Consider the following 23,111-nt stretch of genomic DNA (forward strand, 5'->3'; position numbering starts at 1 on the left):
TGGTCTAGTGGATTTGGACTCCAGTGATATGACCAATAGTATAAATCTTTTATAGGACCAGGGGTAGAAAAATAATATTGACAGTGATAATAGCCGACGTTTATTGAGCACATAAAAAGTACCAACCACCAAGTTCAGTATTTTAAATAGAAAAGTTTCAGTTTAGGGGTGCCTGAGTGGCTCAGTTGATTTAGTGTCCAACTCTTGACTTTGGCTCAGGTCACGATCTCACAGTTTGGGGGATCAAGCCCCACATCAGGCTCTGGGCTGATGGCACTGAGCCTGCTTGGGATTCTCCTTCTCCCTCTCTCTCTGCCCCTCCCCTGCTTGTATGCTTTCTAAATAAATAAATAAATAAATAAACATTAAAAACAATTTTTTTAAGTTTCAGTTTATTTTCTCTTCAAGTGTTACTTCTGCTCCATTATCTCTCTTCTATTCTTCTGCAACTCCAGTTATGCTATGTTAAAATTTTTTACCTTATCTCATAAATATAATATATATAGTATTTATGTGTGTGTTATGTATTTTATATAAGTTATATAAATTACATATAATATATATGTTATATATATATATATATATATATAGTCTTTTCTTTATTTTCCATATTCTCATCTCTCAGAGTTTCAGTTTGAAATGTTTTGTGACCTATCTTCGAGTTCTGTCTTCAGATGTATCTAATATGATAATAAACCTGGTTATTGGTTTCTTAATATGTTAAGAACTTTTTTTCAGTTGTAAAATTTTCATTTGGTTCTTTTTTTACACTTTTCAATTTCTTACCAAATCTTTTAATCTTGACTATTAAGTCCTAGAACATAATAAACTTTTTTTAAAAAATTGCCACTAAACAATGTAAAACACCTGTATAAATGGAAAGACATACCACATTCTCAGAGAGTAAGACTCACCATCACAAAGATATCATTTTTCCTAAGTTAATTTATAAATTTAACACAATCCCAGTGAAAACCCCAGCAAGAATTTTGGGTATTCTGTTTTGGAATTCAGTAGCTAGTTTTACAGTTCAAAGGAAAAACAAATAAACTAGGATTGTAAGGAAAACTGTAAAGTAAAAAAAAAAAAAAAAAAAAAAAAAAAGGAACTAGAAGATTCTGTTTCCTACCAAGAAGGTATTAAAATATATTATGAATCCTCAAGAATTAAAAGAATGAGAAACTGATATATGAACAGACCAAAGGAAAAACAAAGTCACCTTTTTAGTTAGGTTTATTCCTAGGTATCTTATTGTTTTGGGTGCAATTACAAATGGGATAGATTCCTTGATTTCTTTTTCTGCTGCATTTCTGTGTATAGAAATGCAACAGATTTCTGCATGTTCATTTTATACCCTGTGACTTTGCTAAGTTTATATATTAGTTCTAGCAATTTTTTTCTTTGGTGGAGTCTTTTGGGTTTTCTACATAGAGTATCATGTCATAGTAAAAGTTTGACTTCTTCCTTGCTGATTTGTATGCCTTTATTTCTTTTTGTTTTCTGATTGCTGAGGCTGACTTCCAGTGCTATGTTAAATAGTAATGGTGAGAATGAACATCTTTATCTTGTTCCTGACCATAAGGGAAAGGTTCTCAGTTTTTCCCCATTGAGGATGGTATTAGCTGTGAGTCTTTTCTATATGACCTTTATGATGTTGAGGTATGTTCCATCTATACCTACTTTGTTGAGGGTTTTTATCAAGAACGGATGCTATATTTTGTCAAATGTTTTTTCTGCATCTATTGAGAGGATCATATAGTTCTTATCCTTTCTTTTATTATGTGGTATATCACGTTGATTGATTTGTGAATATTGAACCAGACCTGCAGCCCAGGAATAAATCCTACTTGATCATGGTGAATAATTATTTTAATGTACTGTTGAATTCAATTTGCTAGTATCTTGTTGAGAATATTTGCATCCACATTCACCAGGGATATTGGCCTGTAATTCTCCTTTTTAGTGAGGTCTTCATCTGGTTTTGGGATCAAGGTAATTCTGGCTTTGTAGAATGAGTTTGGAAGCTTCCTTTACATTTCTATTTTTTGGAAAAATTTGAGAAGAATAGATATTAATTCTTCTTTGAATGTCTGGTAGAATTCCCCTGGGAAGCCATCTGGCCCAGGACTCATTTGTTGGGAGATTTTTGATTACTGATTCAACTTCTTTGCTGGCTCTGGGTCTATTCAAATTTCTATTTCTTCCTATTCCAAGTTTGATAGTTTGTGAGTTTCTAGGAATTTGTCCATTTATTACAGAATGCCCAGTTTGTTGGCATATAATTTTTCATAGTATTCTCTGATAATTGTTTATATTTATGTAGTGTTAGTTGTTATCTCTCCTCTTTCACTAGTGAGTTTCCCTATTTGGGTCCTTTCTCTTTTCTTTTTGTTAAGTCTGGCTAAGGGTTTATCAATTTTGTTAATTCTTTCAAAGAACCAGCTCTTAGTTTCATTGATCCATTCTATTGTTTTTTTTTCCATATCATTTATTTATGCTCTAGTCTTTATTAATTCCCTTTTTCTGCTGGCTTTAGGCTTTATTTGCTCTTCCTTATCTAGCTCCTTTAGGTGTAGGTTAGGTTGTGCATTTGGGACCTTTCTTGCTTCTTAAGATGGGCCTGAATTTCAATACACTATACCTGTTTCTTAGAACTGCCTTTGCTGCATCCCAAAGGTTCTAGACTGCCCTGTTTTCATTTTCATTTGTTTCCATGTATTTTTTTATTTCTTCTTTAATTTCCTGGTAAACCCATTCATTATTTCTTTTTTAATATTTATTTTTGAGAGAGAGGGAGTGAGAAAACACAAACATAGGGCAGAGAGAGGGGGAGAATACAGAAGATCCTAAACAGACTCTGTGCTGACAGCAGAGAGCCCAACATGGGACTCAAACCCATGAATGGTGAGATCATGACTGAGACTAACTGACTGAGCCACCCAGGTGCCCCAAACTCATTCATTCTTTAGTAGGATATTCTTTAACCTCCATGTATTTGAGGGCTTTCCAAATTTTTTCTTGTAGTTGACTTCAAGTCTCATGGTGTTCTGATCCAAAGATATGTATTGTCTGATCTCAACCTTTTTGTACTTATTGAGGGCTGATTTGTGACCCAGTATGTGCTCTATTCTGGAGAATGTCCCATGTGCACTCAAGAAGAATGTGTATTCTGCTGCATTAAGATGAAATGTTCTGAATTCATCTGTTAAGGTAAAAGATCTTTACTCTAAAAACTATAGAACACTTATGAAAGAAATTGAAGAAGACACAAAGAAATGGAAAAATATTCCATGCTCATGGATTGGAAGAACAGACATTGTCAAAATGTCTATATTACCCAAAGCAATCTACACATGTAATGCAATCCCTACCCAAATACCACCAGCATTCTTCACAGAGCTAAAACAAATAATCCTAAAACTTGTATGGAACCACAAAAGACACCCAATAGCCAAAGTAATCCTGAAAATAAAAAACAAAACTGGAGGTATTACAATTCCAGATTTCAACTATATTAAAAGTCATCAAGCTAGTATGTAACTGGCCCAAAAACAGACACATAGATCAGTGGAACAGAATAGAAAACCCAGAAATGGACCCACAACTATATGGTCATATAGTATTTGGCAAAGCAGCAAAGAATATCCAGTGGAGAAAAGACAGTCTCTTCAACAAATGGTGTTGGGAAAACTGAACAGCAACATGTGGAAGAATGAAACTGGATTACTTTCTTACACCATATACAAAAATAAATTCAGGAGCTCCTGGGTGGCTCAGTCAGTTAAGCGTCCAACTCTTGATTTTGGCTCAGGTCATGATCTCACGGTTCGTGAGTTCAAGCCTCATATCAGGCTCTGCACTGACAACATGGAGCCTACTTTAGATTCTCTCTCCCTCTCTCTCTTCCCCTCTCCCACTCATGTTCTTTCTCTCTCTCTCTCTCTCTCTCTCTTTCTCAAAAATAAATAAAAATTTAAAAAAATAAATTCAAAATGAATGAAAGACCTAAATGTGAGACAGGAAACCATCAAAATCCTAGAGGAGAACACAGGCAGCAACCTCTTTGACCTTAGCCACAGCAAGTTCTTACCAGACACATCACCAAAGGCAAGGGAAACAAAAGCAAACACTAACTATTGGAACTTTATCAAGACAAATACCTCCTGAACACCCAAGGAAATAATTAACAAACCAAAAGGCAACTGACAGAATGGGAGAAAATATTTGCAAATGACATATCTGATAAAAGGGCTAGTATCCAAAATCTATAAAGAACTTATCAAACTCAACACCCCCCCCCAAAAAAAAAACACAGTTAAGAAATGGGCAGAAAACATGAATAGATGCTTTTCCAAAGAAGACATCCAGATGGCTAATAGACACATGAAAAGATGCTCAACATCACTCATTATTAGGGAAATACAAATCAAAACCACACGAGATACACCTGTTAAAATGGTTAAAATTAACAACTCAGGAAGCAACAGGTGTTGGCAAGGATGCAGAGAAAATGTAACCCTCTTGCACTGTTAGTGGGAATGCAAACTGGTGTGGCCACTCTGGAGAATAGTATAGAGGTTCCTTAAAAAGTTAAAAATAGAACTGCTGTACAACCCAGCAATTGCACTAGTAGGTATTTACCCAAAGGATACAAAAATACAAATTTGAAGGTGTACATGCACCCCAATGTTTATAGCAGCATTATCAACAATAGCCAAACTATGGAGAGAGCTCAAATGACCATAGACTGATGAATGAATAAAGAAGATACACACACACACACACACACACACACACACACACACCACACACACACTGGAATATTACTCAGCCATCAAAAAGAATGAAATCTTGCCATTTTTAACAACATGGATGGAGCTAGAATGTATTATGCTAAGTGAAATAAGTCAATCAGAGAAAGACAAATATCATATGATTTCACTCATATGAGGAATTTAAGAAATGAAACAGATGAACATATGGGAAGGTAGGAGAAGAGGAGAGAGGGAAACAAACCACAAGAGACTCTTAACATAGAGAACGAAATGAGGGTTGATAGAGGGCAGTGGGTGGGAAATGGGCCAGATGAGTGATAGGTACTAAGGAGGGCACTTGTTGTGATGAGCACTGGGTGTTGAATGTAAGTGATGAATCACTGAATTCTACTCCTGAAACCAATATTGCACTGTATGTTAACAAACTAAAATTTAAATTAAAAAACAAAAATACAAGTAAATTCAAATATATACAGGAACTTAGCATATAATAAAAATGGCATCTCAGATCAAAGGGAAAAAGATGAACTACTTAATAAATAGTGCTGGAACAAGGATAACCATCTGGAAAAAAGTAAGTTGTATTCCTCACACCCAGAACTTAGATAATATTTTTAAATCAAATTTTTAAATTTTAAAAATAAAAGCATACAATTACATGAAACCATCACCATAATTAAGATAATAGTTTCACAGATGTATGCATATGTCCAACTCATCAGATTATATGCATTAAATATGGAGCAATTTTTCATCTATCAATCATACCTCAATAAAGCTGTTAAAAAAATAAAGATGAAAATTCCACGGAGGAAATTTAGGAGCTTTGCTCAGCAACCTTAAAGTGAAGAATATATTATAACTATGGCGCAAAATCCAAAATCATGAATTTAATCACATTAACATATGTGCACACATGCACACATACACATACATGCACACCTACACAGAAGGAAAGTCAAAAGATAATGATAAACCGAGAAAAAAAATATTTACAACACACAGTACAAGGGCATGAAGAAAAAGACCATCACCCTAATAAAAAATCGGACAAAGAATAGTCAGAGAAATGAGCAGAAAGGGAAATATAAAACCCATAACTGAGAAAATCAACTTAAATCTACACTGAACTATCAAGTTTTACTTAATGGATTAGCAAAAGACCAGTTTGATCATACATTCTGCATGTGAGGCTGTAGGGAAACAAGTGTTCTCAAGCAAAGGCCTTGGCATGGCATTCTAGAAGCACCTACCCAAACTGCAACTGTACCTGCCTTTTGACCCAGCTATTCCACTTTTGGATATGTTTGGACTGGTGTGACAGGACAAGAACACCGGGTTTTTCTCTGCAGCATGGTATATAATAAAAAAAGACTGGTAACAACCCAAATATCTGTGGCTAGGAGACTAAATAAATCATAGCACAAGCACACAACACACCACACAAAAGAATGAGCACAATCTGTTAAAAAAGAGACAACAGGCCCAAATTAGAGTCCCTAATGCTAAGCTGCACATCACAAAATGAGACTTAACACCAAATTTAATTACGGTTTCAGCCTCTGAGGAATGGTATCTTAAACCAGTCGATGTAGAATGACAGTGCTCACTTAGCACTAGTCAGGTAATCTAGGTGGCAGACCCCTGCCATACCCTTAAAGGAAGGTGACCTTGCCACAACCAATTCACTTTTTGCCAGTATACTGTCCTTATTCCACTGCCTTTTGCCTATAAAAGTTTCGTTTTGTAGAGTTCCTCAGAGCTCCTATCTCTTTGCCAGAAGGGATGCTGCCCAATTCATGAATTGTTCAATAAAGCCAGACAGATCTTTAAACTTTACTCAGTTGAACTTTACTTTTGTACAGCTCCAAGGAACATTAAGGAAAATACCAAGATGCTGAACAGCGTGTGCCTTTTGTGTAAAGAAACAGGGAGAAAATGAGAATGCAGCATGTATTTGTTTTTATGTCCCCAGAAAATCTACTGGAATATTAGTAAGCCACTAATAATGGTAGTTACCTAGAATAGGATATTTATTTATTTATATTAAATTTTCTTATTTACTTATTTAATGATCACTTACTACCTATTAAAATTGAATCATGGGGCAGCTTGGTGGCTCAGTCTGTTAAGCATCTGACTTCAGCTCAGGTCATGATCTCACAGTTCCTGAGTTTGAGCCCCGCATCAGGCTCTCTGCTGTCAGTGCAGAGATCCTCTGTCCCTCCTCTCTCCCTGCCCCTCCCCCCTCTCAAAAATAAACATTTTTAAAAATAAAAACAAAATTGAATCAAATAATTTTTAATATTATAATTATAATAAAATCTAACTTTCTTAAAAAGGCTTTCAAGGGCTTGCATAGACTGACCCCTTCTCCCCTCCATCCCTTCCCCCTCCATCCCTACCCCCTCCACACACACACACCCTGCTCACTTTGCCACAGCCTCCAGGATCTGCTTTCACCGTCTCAAATAGGTCAATTTATTTCCAACTTCAAGGACTCTGTTGTCTAAAAGGCGCAACTCGAAATTCAGCTTAAAAATCTCTCCTCGGTTTTTTTCTTGACTTCCTCCATCTAAATTTTACATCACCATTCCTACTATTGTCATCCTTTCCTTTCCCTTTTTTCTCCCCTTAACACCACTTAGTATAATTTTCAATTAAAGATTTCTTTAATGGCTCTCTCCACATCTTCAGTTCTATCCATTCCACAAGAGGGAGGCCCATACGGCTTTGTTCACCATCCCAGTACCTGTCAACTTGCACAAAGTAGGTGCCTATAAATATCAGTTGAATGGAAAATTTTAAAATCCTGGTTGGAGGTGGAGAGTAGAGAATGGGAAGAAGGGCAGGGACAAGGACAAGAACTGTTATTTCTAGAAGGTGGAGGTTGAATTGGCTTCCCACAGCTCAATCCTTTGTTACATGATTACTCAAATGTGCCATTTAGTTTCACACAAGAACAATAAAGACCTTCAGAAATGAATTTGAATGTTTTCTGAGTAAAAGTGGGAAAGGTTGCAAAAAGTCAGCCTCCAATGGAAAAAGTCTGTCGATCGTCTCAGAAAAATAAATCCCCCCTGCGTCTGGATTTAGACCTCCAGAAGCACAGACATAGCCAATTTGCTCTTGAATGTGTTCACATTCAAAGAGTCACCGATGGTCTGCAGGGAGTGTGGAGTGGAGGTCTCTGGGGATTGCAGGCAAGAGAGGACAGAAGCACACTCCATTCTACCTCACACTGGAGGGAAAGACAGGAAAGAACCCGGACTGGCCTGGGGCCAGCTCACTTCAATATGACCCTGGCTATGCCTCCCTCAGGGGTTTTGGAGACTGAGCAACCAAACTTTGGGAAATCTGAAGATACTGGACTATTATGAAATTTCCCTGGAGGAAGCAAACCCACTCCTGGGGGTAGAAGGTGGGGCTACCCTTGGATGCAGTGGAAATTCTCCTGAAGAAAGGAAATTAGGATCTAGGGAGGTAGGTTTTAGACTAGAGGGGGATGAACATGGGTCTGCAGAGGTTGTTGGCTTGCTCAAGGGACATGCTCCCAATGTGGGGAGGTAGATCAGCCCCTGGCACTGGATGGCTGGGACCAGAAATATGGGCACAGCCATGGGACTCCCTGGTAAGTTTCGATACAACAGGGGCCACATCTGGTAGCAATGAGAAGTTTCTCTGTGTGTGTGTGTGTCTGTCTCTGTATCCCTTGTCTCTCCATTTCTCTCTCTGTCTCCCTGCCCCCCTACTCCACCACCCCACCCGACCCCCACCCTGCTCTGTCTCCCTGTCTCCCTACATAATGCTTCTCTTCCAAAACCCCAAGCCTCCAGAAAAATATTGTTGTACAAGGTACAGCTTGGGTTTAGCTGTGTGGTGGGAAACGGAGAAGGGCTATAGAGAGCAAGAGAGGAGAACCGCCTATAAGAAGAAAAACCTGGCCCCAGAATGTCATCTAAAGCAGCAGATAGCAGGTTAGCTGAGGTCAGCACTTCGCAGCCAGCAGGAGGTAAGTGATAACCAGCACAGATTTATGGAATATGAAACTAGAGCATACTCTTTTCCAAAAACATGTGTACTTGCAGGGAGTGGAGAGAAGAAAGTCAGGTGAAAGACTGGATTTGGGGTGGGGTGGGGATAGAGGTTGGGGGTGTGATTAAAGATGGGGATGTAAACCATTTGAATGCGGGCATTAAAATTTATATGTGCAGTAATAGGCACAAGAATTGTTCATCGTAGCATGTTTGTAATAGCCAAATGCTGGAAATAACCTAAAATCTTAGAATGGACACATTGCAGGTATCAAACAGAGAGCAATACCACACAGCAATGAAATTGAGTCAGAGGCATAAGCAACAACACGGATAAATCTCCAACATGATGTTGAGTCAAGTCAGCAAATTACTAAAGAATGGTTCCACTTAAATAAAATTCAGAAATAAATAAAACTATTACTTAGAGGTGACATACATGTGCTAAAAATATATAGAAAAAGCAAGGAAATGGTCATCACAAAGTCAGAAAACTCAGAGAGAAGTATATAGTTGAGGTGGGCAGGGATATTTCTTCTGGAAGTTTGGGAATCTATTTTTTAACCTGGGTGTCAAACTATCCATGTATGTACATGATTTTGAAAAAAAAAAAAGTGATTACTGTTCTATACCCATAAGTTAGCGTACCAGACTGGATATACCAAATGTGTCATGTTTTGTAAACCTATTTACTTAAATACTTATTTATATAGAATATCTTTTGCTATCAATGATATTCTTCAGCAACATCTTTTTTAATAGCCAAAATCTATTTAGCCAATCCCTATTTTGAGCATTTAGGTGGTTCCAAGTATTTTACTGCTATAAGTTATGCAGCAGTGAACATTCTTGTAGTTTGATTTTTGTACATATCTTTCAAAATGATGATAGAAAAAATGCAAAGATTTAGTTTGAGTGTGATGTTGCGGAAAAAGAAATTAGAGCAATTCTTGCATACAGCAATTTCCTGGGTTGCATGTTTGGAGGCCTGAATAAGGGGAAGTCATGTTAGACATGACTGATATCTGGAAAGGGCTTACCTGGCACAGGCAAGTCCTGTGTAATTGTTAGTACTGTCACCGGTTTTGGTACGAAATAGAGGCACGTTTATTATTATTTCAATTCCTATCACCTCTTTTTTTCCCAGCTTCATAAATATAACTGACATATAACATTGTGTAAGTTTAAGGTGTGCAATGTGATGATTTGATACATGCACATATTGTGAAATGATTACGACAGCAAGGCTAATAAACCCATCCGTCACCTCACACTGTTACGTTTTGTTGTTATATGAGAACATGAACGCTGTCCTCTCATAGCAGCTTACAAGTATACAATCCAGTATGTTAACTGCGATCACCTGTACACTAGATCCCCAGAACTTACTCATCTTCTACCCTTGACCCTTGAACAGCTTGAGTTTGAACTACATGGGTCCACTTTACGTGGATTTTTTTTTTTTCCAATAAATATGGTACAGGACCATAAATGTATTTTCTCTTCCTTATTTTTTTTAATATCTTATTTATTTTTGAGAGAGAGAAAGAGCAGGAGCAAGGGAGGGCAGAGAGAGAGACAGACACAGAATCCAAAGCAGGCTCCAGGCTCTGAGCTGTCAGCACAGAGCCCGACACGGGGCTCAAATTCATGAACTGTGAGTTCACGACCTGAGCGAAAGTAAAGGTCAGATACCTAGCCAACTCCTGTCCTTCCCCTCCCCCTCTCCCCTTTTCTTCCCTTCCTTCCCTGTCCATTTTTAGAGAAAGCGTGCACATGAGCGGGGGAGAGGAGCAGAGAGAGAAAGAGATAATCCTAAGCAGGCTCCATGCTCAGTGTGGAGCCCGACACAGGGCTTGGTCCCATGACCCCGGGATCATGACCTAGCCAAAAATCAAGAATCAGATGCTCCATCAACTGAGCCACCCAGGTGCCCCTCTTCCTTATGATTTCTTAATGTCATGTAGCCTTCCAAATATTTTTCTATTTGGAGCGCTCATATTTTATTCCCCATTCATCTCTCTTCATATGCCTACTTTCCCTCCCTACCTTACCTCACCTACCACACTCATACTTACTGTGTAACCCCCCCCCACCGCCATGATTTCCTCTCTATAGACACATCACACACACCTCACCTGTAGACATGTACATACACATGTGCATAAACTTTTTAAAAATTTAATTATACTGTACTCCAGAAAAAGAATCTGTTTAACATGTTAATGGTTGCAGAGTATTCTATATATTGCAATTATTGCATATACTGCAATCTTCAACCAATCCTGCATTTGGACAAGTAAGTTTTTTGTTGTGTTTTGTTGTTAGTAAGAATGAGATAGGCTAATTCTGCCACCTTAGATATTTCCCTAAAATATATTCCTCAAAGTAGAACTTCTGGGTGAAAGAGTTTTGATCCATTTACAAAATACCCTCCAAAAAGATTGTATCAGTTTCCCCATCCCTCCACACATGGGGATAATGAGCTCTGTTCCCTCTGTTTTTGGAGATGTGAACAGATTAAATAAAAGTTCTAGCAACAATTCTTTATTTTTATGAAATTAGCTGTTTTGAATGCTTAGGGAAAAAAATGAGATGTAAAGTCTTCCACGTCTGGTCTATCCTTCCTGCTTATAACTGAATTAAGAAATTAGTGGGGTGTTCCTTAAAGCCAGGCAATAACAGAAATAAGAGCCTGGAACTCCAACTTCACTGAGAAACTCCCAAAGATATATTATGCTTGCCTGATTAATGGGGAATATGTGAACTGGAAATGAAGTTTGGGCTATTGTTACCAATGAAACAAGATTTAGTGGAAACAGAAGGATTTATTAGGACTTGAGAGAGGGGAGCTATGTCATTCAAGAGTTGCTTAGAACTGAGGAATTTATTTCATTTTCCACCACATATTGAAAGATTTTTGTGCCCATAGCAATGGTATTTTGCCCCCAAAATATGCACTGGGTACAGATGTGAGCCAGGGTCAGTCTATAAGAGGTTACATGGTGGGGAGGAAAAGCAAGTCCATCTTCGTTCAGGGAGGAGCCAGCTGTGCCAAGAGTAATCAATCAGGCTTAAGAGCTCACTTGGGAAAGTAGCATAAGGATAGAGTGGATAGAATACTGCCCTAGGACAGCAGAAAATCATACCTGTTTGTCCAAAGGGAGAGTGTAGGGCTAGAACGAGTGCCCTTTACATACTTTCAATAGAGTTCTGCCCCTTCTACGTATTTCCTCAAAATATAATTAACAAATGCTTACTAAGTACTAACCATTATGCCTTGTGGCTTTTATGCATACTATTTGATTCAGTCTTCATAACAACCTTATGAAAGCCATCTTCTAGCTCATCTTTGAGAGATTGAGTCTCAAGGTAATTAAAATGTTTTGCTAAAATTACACACAATAATAACTGAAGGAGTCAAAATTCGAACACAGCACTATCTGTCCAATACTCATGTTCTTTCCATCACAGAGACAGCAAGATGTCTCTCTCAATGTTGTTATCTGAGATTCTCTTTTAATTTTTTTAATGTTTATTCATTAAATAACATTAATTTGAGAGAGAGAGACAGAGCATGAGTAGGGGAGGGAGAGAGGGAGACACAGAATCTGAAGCAGGTTCCAGGCTCTGAGCTGTTAGCACAGAGCCCGATGCACAGAGTCCAAACTCATGAACCATGAAATCATGACCTGGCCGAAGTTGGATGCTTAAGCCACCCGGGCACCCCATGTTATCTGCAACTCTTAAGACACCAGACCTCGAGGAGCAGGAGGCTAGTGAAATTCTAATTTTTGGAGACTGTTAAATGCTCCCCAAAACTTTATTAAACATGATGTGCAATAATCCAAACACTCATTGTCCTTTCAAATATAACTTGAAATAGACTTTTATAAAATATATAAATAAATATATCAAAAGTTAGAGCAAGAATTGAAAAAAAATTGTCTTAGGTAATATATTACATCTCTTAAAAATGATACAAGTAAAAACCAAATCTGTTCCTTACTGCATACATTATAAAAAGGAAATCATGTTGAACTAAAATGAGAAGGATCAAATTATAAATTAAAATTTCATCCCACCTTTAATTATACACTTGAGTGTTAGACTCATATGAAACTTGGGAATCTCCCTCAGCCTGGTGGCATTGAGAATCGCATATAGTAAATATGTACTAATTGAGACAATATAAGCAAATTTTTTAAACAATGGGACACTAGGGACATCTGGGGGGCACAGTCATTTAAGCATCCACTCTTGATTTGGGCTCAGGTCATGATCTCATGGTTCCAATCCTGCCTCAGGCTCTGCACTAACAACGTGGAGTCTGCTTGGGATTCTCTCTGTCCTTCTCTCTCTACTTCTCACCTTCTTGCACATGTGTGCTTTGCTCTCTCTCAAGATAAACTTAAAAAAAAAATCAGACACTGGGAGAAGATATTTGCAACTCATACAACCAACAAAAGATGAGTTTCCAGAAAAATATTAAGCTACAACAAAGCAATTTGAAAAACTACCCAATTAAAAATTCAGCCATGACCTGGCAATTCACAGAAGAATAAACACTAATGAACAAGAAAGAACAGGATGAAAATGTTCAGCCTCACTCATAATAGGAAACTGCAAATATTGAGAACAATTTTATACCAATGAGGGTTGGTAAAAATATTAAAGTGTGACAGTATCATGTGTTGGTGAGATGTGGGAAAATGAGAATTCTCATCACTTTTCACTATTCACAGCCACCTTAGAAAGGAATTTGACAATATTGGTAAAATTGACCACCCTAGACTAACAATTCCACCTTCTGGGGAAACTTAGCACATGTTAGCGCATAGTTCACAGCGTACTATTTGTAATGGCAAAAAGTTGGAAGTGACATATCTATACATAGAACAAAAAATAAATCAATTATGGTGTATTTTTACTTAATTTTATATAATAGTCAAAATGAAAAAGTATTCAAGTATCAATATGAATAAATGTCTAAAATTCTGATGAATTGTAGCACCTGGGTGGCTCAGTCAGTTAAGCGTCTGGCTCTTGGTTTTGGCTCAGGTCATGATGTCATGGTTTTGTGAGTTCGAGCCCCGCATTGGGCTCTGTACTGACAGGGTGGAGCCTGCTTGGGATTCTTTCTCTCCCTTTCTCGCTGCCCCTCCCCTGCTCATGCTATGTCTCTCTCAAAATTAAACTTTAAAAAATAAAATGAAGGGGCGCCTGGATGGCTCAGTCGGTTAAGCGTCCGACTTCGGCTCAGGTCATGATCTCGCAGTCTGTGGGTTCGAGCCCCGCATCGGGCTCTGTGCTGACAGCTTGGAGCCTGGAGCCTGTTTTGGATTCTGTGTCTCCCTCTTTCTCTGACCTTCCCCTGTTCATGCTCTCTCTGTCTCAAAAATAAATAAATGTTAAAAAAAATTTTTTAAATAAAAAAATGAAATAAAATTCTGATGAATTGAAAAAATCGAAATGCAGAATGGCATATGTATAGAATGACAGCTTTACTAAAGTTTAAAAACCACACAAAACTCTACCAAGTATTTACAAAATCCAGTGTGTAGTAAAAGCAAGAAAATGTGGGTAGACTGAAAGATCTCAACCTCAAGGAAGTGGCTGCCTTTTGGTGGGGGTGGAGAATGGGATGAGGAAGGGAAACAAACTGACTTCAACTACATCTAGAACATTCTGTCTCTAAAAAGATTTGAAACAAACAAGATAAACTTAAGATTTATTAAACTTGGGTAGTAGGTACATGAATGTTTGCTATATTGTTGTTTTGTGCCCTTCTACATGTTTTTTAGTTTTCATTAAACCAACAACAGAACTAATGAGTATTGAATTATACCTAACAAAGATAGTAAACACACTTAACAATATGCTTCAGGGTTTGATGTCAAAAGTCTCTGATACTGAGCAGAAATGTTTGTAAGTAGTCAGTACTTTGGCAAACCAACAATTGTTTTAAAAAAGAGACTACGTTCACTAAGTATGAGCTTTTTAAAAAATGTTTATTTCTTTTGAGAGAGAGAGCACATACATGAGCAGGGGAGAGGCAGAGAGAGAGAGAGAGAGAGAGAGAGAGAGAGAGAGAGATCTCAAGCAGGATCCACATGGTCAGCACAGAGCCCGACTTGGGGCTCCATCTCACGAACCGTGAGATCATGACCTGAGCCAAAAGCGAGAGTCAGATGCTTAACCAACTGAGCCATCCAGGCACCCCTAAGCTTTCTTAATGGCAAATCAGGAGTAATTATGAAAAAATGGTAATACAAAAATAAATGCTTTACTTTTACCTGACACACAAAAAATATATAAGAAAATAATTTTCTTACAGAAAAGATCAAAGATATTTAAGTAATCTAGAAAACATATTACATATCAACTGTGCACATGAGATCTAAGCTATTCAAATGAAAAAACTACATAAACAATTAATAAAGCATAATGGACAGAATCACAGAGACGTCAAAATTTTTCCAGGAAGCAAATTGTAGTTTTTTGGAAGTTATAGCCTTTATCTAAAAGTGAAGAGTCCTCAATGATTTATACCCAAACTATATTCATTCATATTTGATTATTCTTAAACTGAAATATTTTTGAAGGTGCTCAGGGTATCAAAATGATCAAAAACTATTAAGACCACTTATCTGTATATCTCTACCCTTGGAAAATAGTTTTAACAAGTCACAAAAGTATTGATATCGCAATTTTGATTTGGAACCAGAAGCATATTTCCAGTGATAATACTGCATTTTCCATCATGGGTTCAACAGAGTAATCTAAGAATGAATTCAGGGAGCTTACGTCAAACTGAATCCATGTGCACTGAGATGTTCTCACCTAACACAGAGAAAGCAAATAGCAAACATCATTCACAACTACAACAAACTAGCTATCTATAATGAAGTCCAAGTACAGTAAATATTACTTAATGAAATAACAAATCTGTTAGTTCATTCCTAAGTTGATCTGACATGCTGGAGGAGTTATTTACTCAATAGAAGCTAGGTGAATAGAAAAGGGTTTTTTTCTATTTGCTATATAAGCCTGAGTGCTAATGCCTTGGGAACCCACCCATATGGGTTCCATATGGAGCTCATCCACAAAGGTTCCTTCAATTGTTTTGTGATTTTATCTGAAAAGGTTTTTCTTCTTGGTATATTTTGAGTTAGTCCTCAAGGTCTTTCAGGTATTAAAGCACAAAGAAAACTATAGATTTTATCAGGAAGACGCTATGTATAAACAGAAAAAAAAGATCAGTCATATTAGCACAAAGCATCCATGAATAGGTCTATCAACTCACCAATTCCTGTTATAGGCAATGGTTTCTTCTAATGTTCAATAAATAACATCATAAACAATCATGTTGAAGAAAAATATGCTGGCATAGATTTTCATTAGCAATATGCTTTGGATAAAAATATTTATACACATATCTTTTGGTCATAAACAAAAATGGCATGGGATTTCACATTTATTCCCTCTTCCATTTAACTTTGTTCTTTTGAATGTCACAGGAGAAAACTCCCCAACTCCCAGCCCTCCAGCACCACAAAGAAATAGAGCAATCCAGCGTCAAAGTAAAAGAACGGAGTACTACTCTGCCATTCATGGCATGAAAGATTGACGTAAGAAAACTTTTTCTAAAGCAAATTAAAACAAATGACATCACAAGCCCTTACAGAAGCGATTAGGATATAAATAAAATAGGTAACAATAAATGAAAGTTAGTTGAGAAGCACGGTCCCCGCAGATACTACTTGCCAGAGGATGCTTTCTTAAAGCATCACAGACCCAACTTAGATTTGTAATCCTCAAATTCCAGTGACTGGACACAGGGAAGTATTAAATCTGAACCAAGTAATGAAGCAATTAAGACATCAAATGAGCTCAGTGTCTAGATAGTACATAGCCAGTACTATTCTAGATGCACAAGGAAGAAACTAATTCATTAAAAGATATTAATTCATTAGGCCCAATACTTAGGGCACTAGGGCTTGATTCTCTCACAGAACCCTGGAGTAAGGCTGCTCTAAAAGGTGTTTGTTCACACATTGATATGGTAACCAAATGACCTTTAACTGCAAATCCATCATTAGGTAGTGGAAACACATTAAGTATGGATTCCTGAAAACTTTTATATTATTTTATTCTGTCAGTTCCTTTAATCCTCTGCTCAAAACACAGAATGAGAATGCAAAGCTTTTTCAGCCCAACTGAAAACAAGCTAAAAAGAAAAAAAAATTTTTTTTTAATTTGTTATACATTCTTGCCTAACTATTGATTTCACAGCACACTGAATCAGATATAGATGACTGAGGAATTATACAAGGTCAATGGAACACTCTGAAAAAAGTGAACTTCTCCCAAAGACATCTGAGTATTAACCTGATACTATCACAGACTTACTCCTTTTAAGTACCAATTGTTTTCCCCCATCTATGTCAAATGTTATTATAAATCAAAATTCCTTCTTGTCCCAGGTCAAGTCTCTAGCACAACAGGAGACTAGAAGTCAAAAAACATATTAAATTAGCTTTCAGGAGTTGATTTCCAACACTGTCTCAAGGCTCTTTGGGGCCAATCTGGTCTGGAAGCAAAGTCTACAGTGGTTTGCACCCTGGGGTGTACATAGTGGTCCTTCTCCACTCCAATATTGCATATGTCAAAGGCACCCTGCTTAACAAAGCCATAAATGCATTAAAGTGATTAAAAAAAAAAAAACATAGAAAAAGTAGCTTCATGCTATTGAAAATATGGCCGAGCATTTGTTAAATCTATAGGTGTAGATCATTTAAAACATATGTTAAATTTAGTGGAAAACTGAAAAGGTTTTTTCTCTTCTATTTGGAGTTCTCAAACCTTTCTAACTTTCCAAACAGCAACTATCAGGCCGATAGTTCACAGATCCTTTTATTACCTTAATAACTATAATAACTCCAGTGAGAGAACTAACAAATTCCCAAGAAATTACCTCCAGGATTTATAAGACACAGTGTGAAGAATATATAATATTTTCATTCTGGTGGAATATAGCTATAAGATACAGAACAAAATTTTTAATGTGGGGTTAAAATATCAGTCTACACTAAACATATGTGGAAAAGATATTTAATTGTAAAATAGAAAAGTAGGCCAGAGTACAGTTTTAAGGGTAATTGCTTCTTTATACAGATAGGTAATCTAGGAGGGTATTAGGGTTAAACATTTTCATAAAGCAATAAAACATTAAAAAATAAAGCAAGAAAAAAAGAGCTTGAAGTTATGTTTTACAAAAAAAGAATGAACAGTATGTCAGAGTTTAATGTCCATACACTGTGGAATTCAACAATATTGTGATGAGAGCAAGTCACAGCACAGACATACGGCTTTCACAGGGAAAAGTAAAAGTTATGTTAGACATATCTATAGCATCACTAGTACAAAAAGTTCTTGTTCTACATACAAAAGCAATTTTTTTTTCCATAAGAATAATTTCCTGGGGAGAAATGAGTCCATGAAATACTTCAGAAACCCATATGCTTTGAGTATCCCAAAAACATTATCTTAAAATCCAGTGCCTTAAAGTGCTTTCATGTGGAAATCATGATGGAAGGCACAGAATAGTTTCACGTCCCCACTATGAAATTTTCAAAAAAGCATAGATTTTGCAGTTTGCAAATTCAAGTTTTCTTGTAAGCTGCTCCTTCTAAGAACATTGTCATTCCAATAAAACCAGCTGCTAGCTTACTCACTCTCAATGACCTACTAAATAAAAGGATTTTTTTTCTCCTAGTAACTTTCATCATCTTTATGGGAAAAATACTTATGCAAGTGATGCATTTTGAAATTATAAAACATGCAGAATATGTACAAACAGAAAGTTTAAAAAATATTTGCTTCATATACATGTAAATCTACTTGGGTATAGCTGAAATTGAACAAATATAAAAATTTGCTTTCTAAAAAATGTTTTCAGAGAATCTGAGACAACTTAAAGCTGTACAAAGATTTCCTGGGAGAAATCTTCTCTTCAGATAGAAGTTTATACCTACAGGAGTAATTCCAGCATCAGTCCACCACATAATTATTACATAACATTTGGTCTAATCAACAATGATCACCCTTAAAACTGTTCTGTTTCTGAGAAATTAAGGTTCATACTAAAATCAAAAAGAATTCACAAAAACAGTGGCTTATTGTGTTTTTGGATCTCTTCAACAATCTTTATAACTCATTTGGAACTGTAAAAAAACAAAAACTATTTACAGAATTCAGTTTTAAATACATCTCACAACTTCTAAAGTTTTATGTTACAAGAATTCAAAGCTCATGGCTTAAGTCCAGTCATCAATCCGTAGTCTCTTCTGTTCTCCTCGCTTCCTGCGACTGCACCTTTTATGTACAGTTCAAGACTGGGTTCTTTCTTAACCAAAAGTAAATCCAAACTACATGTTCATTTCAATTAAACAGCTTCTTTATTAGTCTGAAGGCGAGTCATAGCTTCTAATTTTTGTCTGTAGGCCTCTGCTTCCTGTTCTTTCTTTAGAAGCTGCTGTCGATATTTTTGTGCTTCCCGATTTGCTTCATCCAGCTGTTTCTGAAGAGCTTCTCTCTCCTAATTAAAAAAAAAGGTGTTTGTTTTTTCAATTTTTGCACAAATACATTAGGAACATATACAAGCATGCATCCTTCAAATAGAAAAATCTGTAGTAGCTAGATGTAGTCACCACCTATTGACATTTCCTAGGCATCTTGCCTTTTCAGTCAATTCATTAGTAATTAAGGCCCCTAATCCTGTGCTCCACGCTGATACAGATTAGTTTCTGACCTCAAGAAATTACTCCGCTTAAAAATAAGATTCACATAATGAACCCAGACCGTGTACCTGTACTTTTATATATACTACAAAAACTAATGAAGACTTTAAGACAGAAATATACCTCTTCACACCTCTGTGATGTTTCTATGTAAAGGTACAATAAACTATAACAGTTATATTTACTGAGCACCTATTATGTGACTAAACAAGGCGATTTCCAATAACAAGCCTCTAGGATAAAGATTATGCCCATTTTACAGATGAGCAAAATGGTATTCAGAGAGGACATAGCTTTTCCCTCGTAACACAGTTGAGTTTACAAGATTCTAATGTTACTGCTTTTGAAACTATCTTCCTCTATGGTAACAAGCAAGACTCCTCATCTCTAAAATCAAGGGGTGCTGGTCTAGATTAGTTTTTCCTAAATTATACCATTTTTACAAACCAATAAAATACTAACTTCTCTATGGTGATTCATTAAATTGTCCAAATATAAAATATATGCATTCAATTCTAAATGCTAAACACAAATCTAGCCCAATGAAAATGATATTCTTTCTCCTCCTCACTCTGCCCCTATTCAGTTGCCTAAGGGAAAGCATTTCAAAGACTCCTTTCTCATGCCTCTAGTATGCGCATGGACAAAAGCTCAACCTGCACAGGCCCATACACAACCTCATCACAGAGGGTAGGACCTCTCAGTGGGATGAAGGCCGAGGGTAGGACTATTATTAATCTAAGAAATGCCAGGTTCATACTGGACAAGACACTTGACCAGAGGGAACCGGAGGTGAGGGTCAGCAACCTACTGGGGGAGAGGGCAGTATGAGGGTCTCTTCCACTGCCCCTTTGACTCCTGTCCATTGTGAACACCAAAAGATTCCCTCCCCTTCACTAGTCATACATGGTCTCCAAGGAGGAGCATATTTAATACTCCTTCCTTTGATCCCATTCCCTTCCTCATACTGGGAATGAAGTCCAACATGTATTTTTTCCCCTGGGTCCACCAAATGTAGGAATGATAGATTATACAAGTAGGCTTCCATTTACACAAAACGTACAAGAAACACATGCACCCTTCATCTCCATTTAACAAATGCCCACCCCCTTCCCTGCTACCTTTTTCTTACCCTTTTCTTACCCTTCCTCCAGGCAAAATGGCAGAGTAGGAACAAGTCAGAAAGGACACCCAAGAGTCAAGCCTCGGGCAAGAAATCAACACCACTACCTTGGCAGTGAACTATGAAGAACTTTGAGCACGCCAATGAAAAAGGTGGGAGAGGGGTGCTGCTTCTCCAGGAACTAGACCCCCACCACTGGCAGGAGCACTCATGGTCGTGCATAAGTGTTTTAAAATTTTACATGTGTTAGGGTACCTGGGTGGCTCAGTCAGTTAAGTGTCCGACTTCAGCTCAGGTCATGATCTCCCAGCTTGTGAGTTTGAACCCCACATCAGGCTCTGTGCTGACAGCTCAGAGCCTGAAGCCTACTTTGGATTCTGTGTCTCTGTCTCTCTCTCTCTGCCCCTCCCCTGCTCATGCTCTGTCTCTCTCAAAAATAAATAAACATTAAAATTTTAAAAAAATTTTTGACATGTGTTAAGAAATAAAATCCTTTGGTAACCAAAGTTTTGAATTATTGGTAGGAAATATTGGGACAGATTCTCTAACTCTAAGGTATCTTCTAATACTAGCTATTAATTAACATTTAGAAACAGCAAGGGATTCACAATTACTTCGGAAGATGAAAGCAAATTAAGCGAGGTAGTCTAACAGTAAGTGCAGTTTGTTTTTATTCAATTAGTAAAATGTACCTTAATATAAATGAAAAGACAGCTCCCTTCTGTCTACTAGGCCAAATAAAAGATTCATTTACACTGTATTTCTTAACTATATCTGTAAAGTCTGAAAGGTAAAGGTCATTGCGCTACACTTAATCCTCAAGACTGAAAGCAGTTAACATTATTAAAGTTTTTTTTAAGTGTTTCCATTTTTTAGTTCTCAGGAGTGTAGGTATTTAGGAAAACTTTTTGCCATCTCACTTTTCAAAGCAAATAAAAATCTCTTAAAAAGTGGAAAATATCACTTCTTACTTTACTCAAAGAGATCCTTTGTTTCCAAATTTATTTGTTAAATGTTTATTGAACATATATTATATGCAAGACACTTCCTTAATGTAAACAGTAATTTGGTTGTTTCACACATGAACAATGCATCACACTGACATTCGAGATTTATATTTAAATAGAAATGCCAAGGGGCACCTGGGTGGCTCAGTCAGTTGAGCGTCTGACTTCAGCTCAGGTCATAATATTGCGGTTTGAGTTTGAGCCCTGCATCAGGCTCTGTGCTGACAGCTCAGAGCCCGGAGTCTGCTTCAGATTCTGTGTCTCCCTCTCTCTCTCTGCCCCTCCCTTGCTCACACTCCATCTCTCTCTCTCTCTCTCTCTCTCTCTCTCTCTCTCTCTCTCTCTCTCTCAATCTCAATCTCAAAAATAATAAACATTTAAAAAACTCTTTAAAAATAAATAGAAATGTCAGGTGCCTGGGTGGCTCAGTCGGTTGAGTGTCCGACTTCAGCTCAGGTCATGATCTCACAGTCTGTGAGTTCAAGCCTCACGTCGGGCTCTGTGCTGACAGCTCAAAGCCTGGAGCCTGCTTTGAATTCTGTCTCCCTCTCTCTCTGCCCCTCCCCCACTCATGCTCTGTCTACAAAAAAAAATTTGAATAAATAGAAATGCCAAGGCTATGGCTTTGACCTTTTGCAATAAAAGCACAATAAAAAGGACTTTGACATGTGTAAATAAATATACCTTAGTCTATTAATATGTAATACTCAAGTATTTTTCCTTTAACAGTATAATATGGAAGAATTCCAAAAAAGTAAATTCGGATAATAGTCACAGTTTGGTTGCAATAGAGAAGCTATTTCTCTTACACTACAACTCCAAACCCAGGCAATGGATTAATAGGGCAAAGACTTGAGTTTGCTTTTTTATTTTCAAACAAAGTTCTTGAATTCTGCTTCAGCTGGTAGCAATGATCTCATAACCATTTTATTTTTAATTTTCTAATATTCAAATTTATTTTACCTTAGCTATTATAGAGCAAAAAAAATCATTCTACTCATTTATCTTCTACTTCTATATGTATTTTAGAAGATAATTTTAATAGCAGCTAACATTTACTGAGCATTTATCACATGCCCATCATCGTCCTAGTCTTTTACATGCATTCTCATTTATACTTTGTAACCATCTGATAATGTAGGTGCTGTTATTTTCCGCTGTTATTTTCCACCTAGTTACTGATGGGGAAATCAAGCCTTATAAGGTTAAACAACTTGATCAAGATAACACAATCAGAAAATGATAAAATATACCCATATTCTTAACCATTAAATATTTGCTTAAAAAGAAAGAAACTGGGCAGGGTGTGTGAGCTGCCTGTTTCCTTGTGTATAAACATCAATTTTCCAAGTGCCATGAGCCACATATGA

The 23,111-nt window shown here is 37.0% G+C and overlaps 1 protein-coding gene across 4 annotated transcripts in view; it reads right to left on the minus strand.

Moving 5' to 3' along the window:
- Positions 1–17,907: 17,907 nt before the first annotated feature.
- GABPB1 (GA binding protein transcription factor subunit beta 1) overlaps positions 17,908–23,111 on the minus strand; it is a 67,324-nt gene continuing 62,120 nt past the window's right edge. For all 4 annotated transcript variants that reach the window (XM_049611689.1, XM_049611688.1, XM_049611687.1 and 1 more), the window contains exon 9: positions 17,908–19,409. In XM_049611689.1, coding sequence (XP_049467646.1) covers positions 19,257–19,409 — 153 coding nt within the window. In that variant the 3' untranslated portion in view covers positions 17,908–19,256. The remainder of the gene's footprint in view (positions 19,410–23,111) is intronic.

The sequence above is a fragment of the Panthera uncia genome (genome assembly GCF_023721935.1).
Source record: "Panthera uncia isolate 11264 chromosome B3 unlocalized genomic scaffold, Puncia_PCG_1.0 HiC_scaffold_1, whole genome shotgun sequence".
NCBI lineage: Eukaryota > Metazoa > Chordata > Mammalia > Carnivora > Felidae > Panthera > Panthera uncia.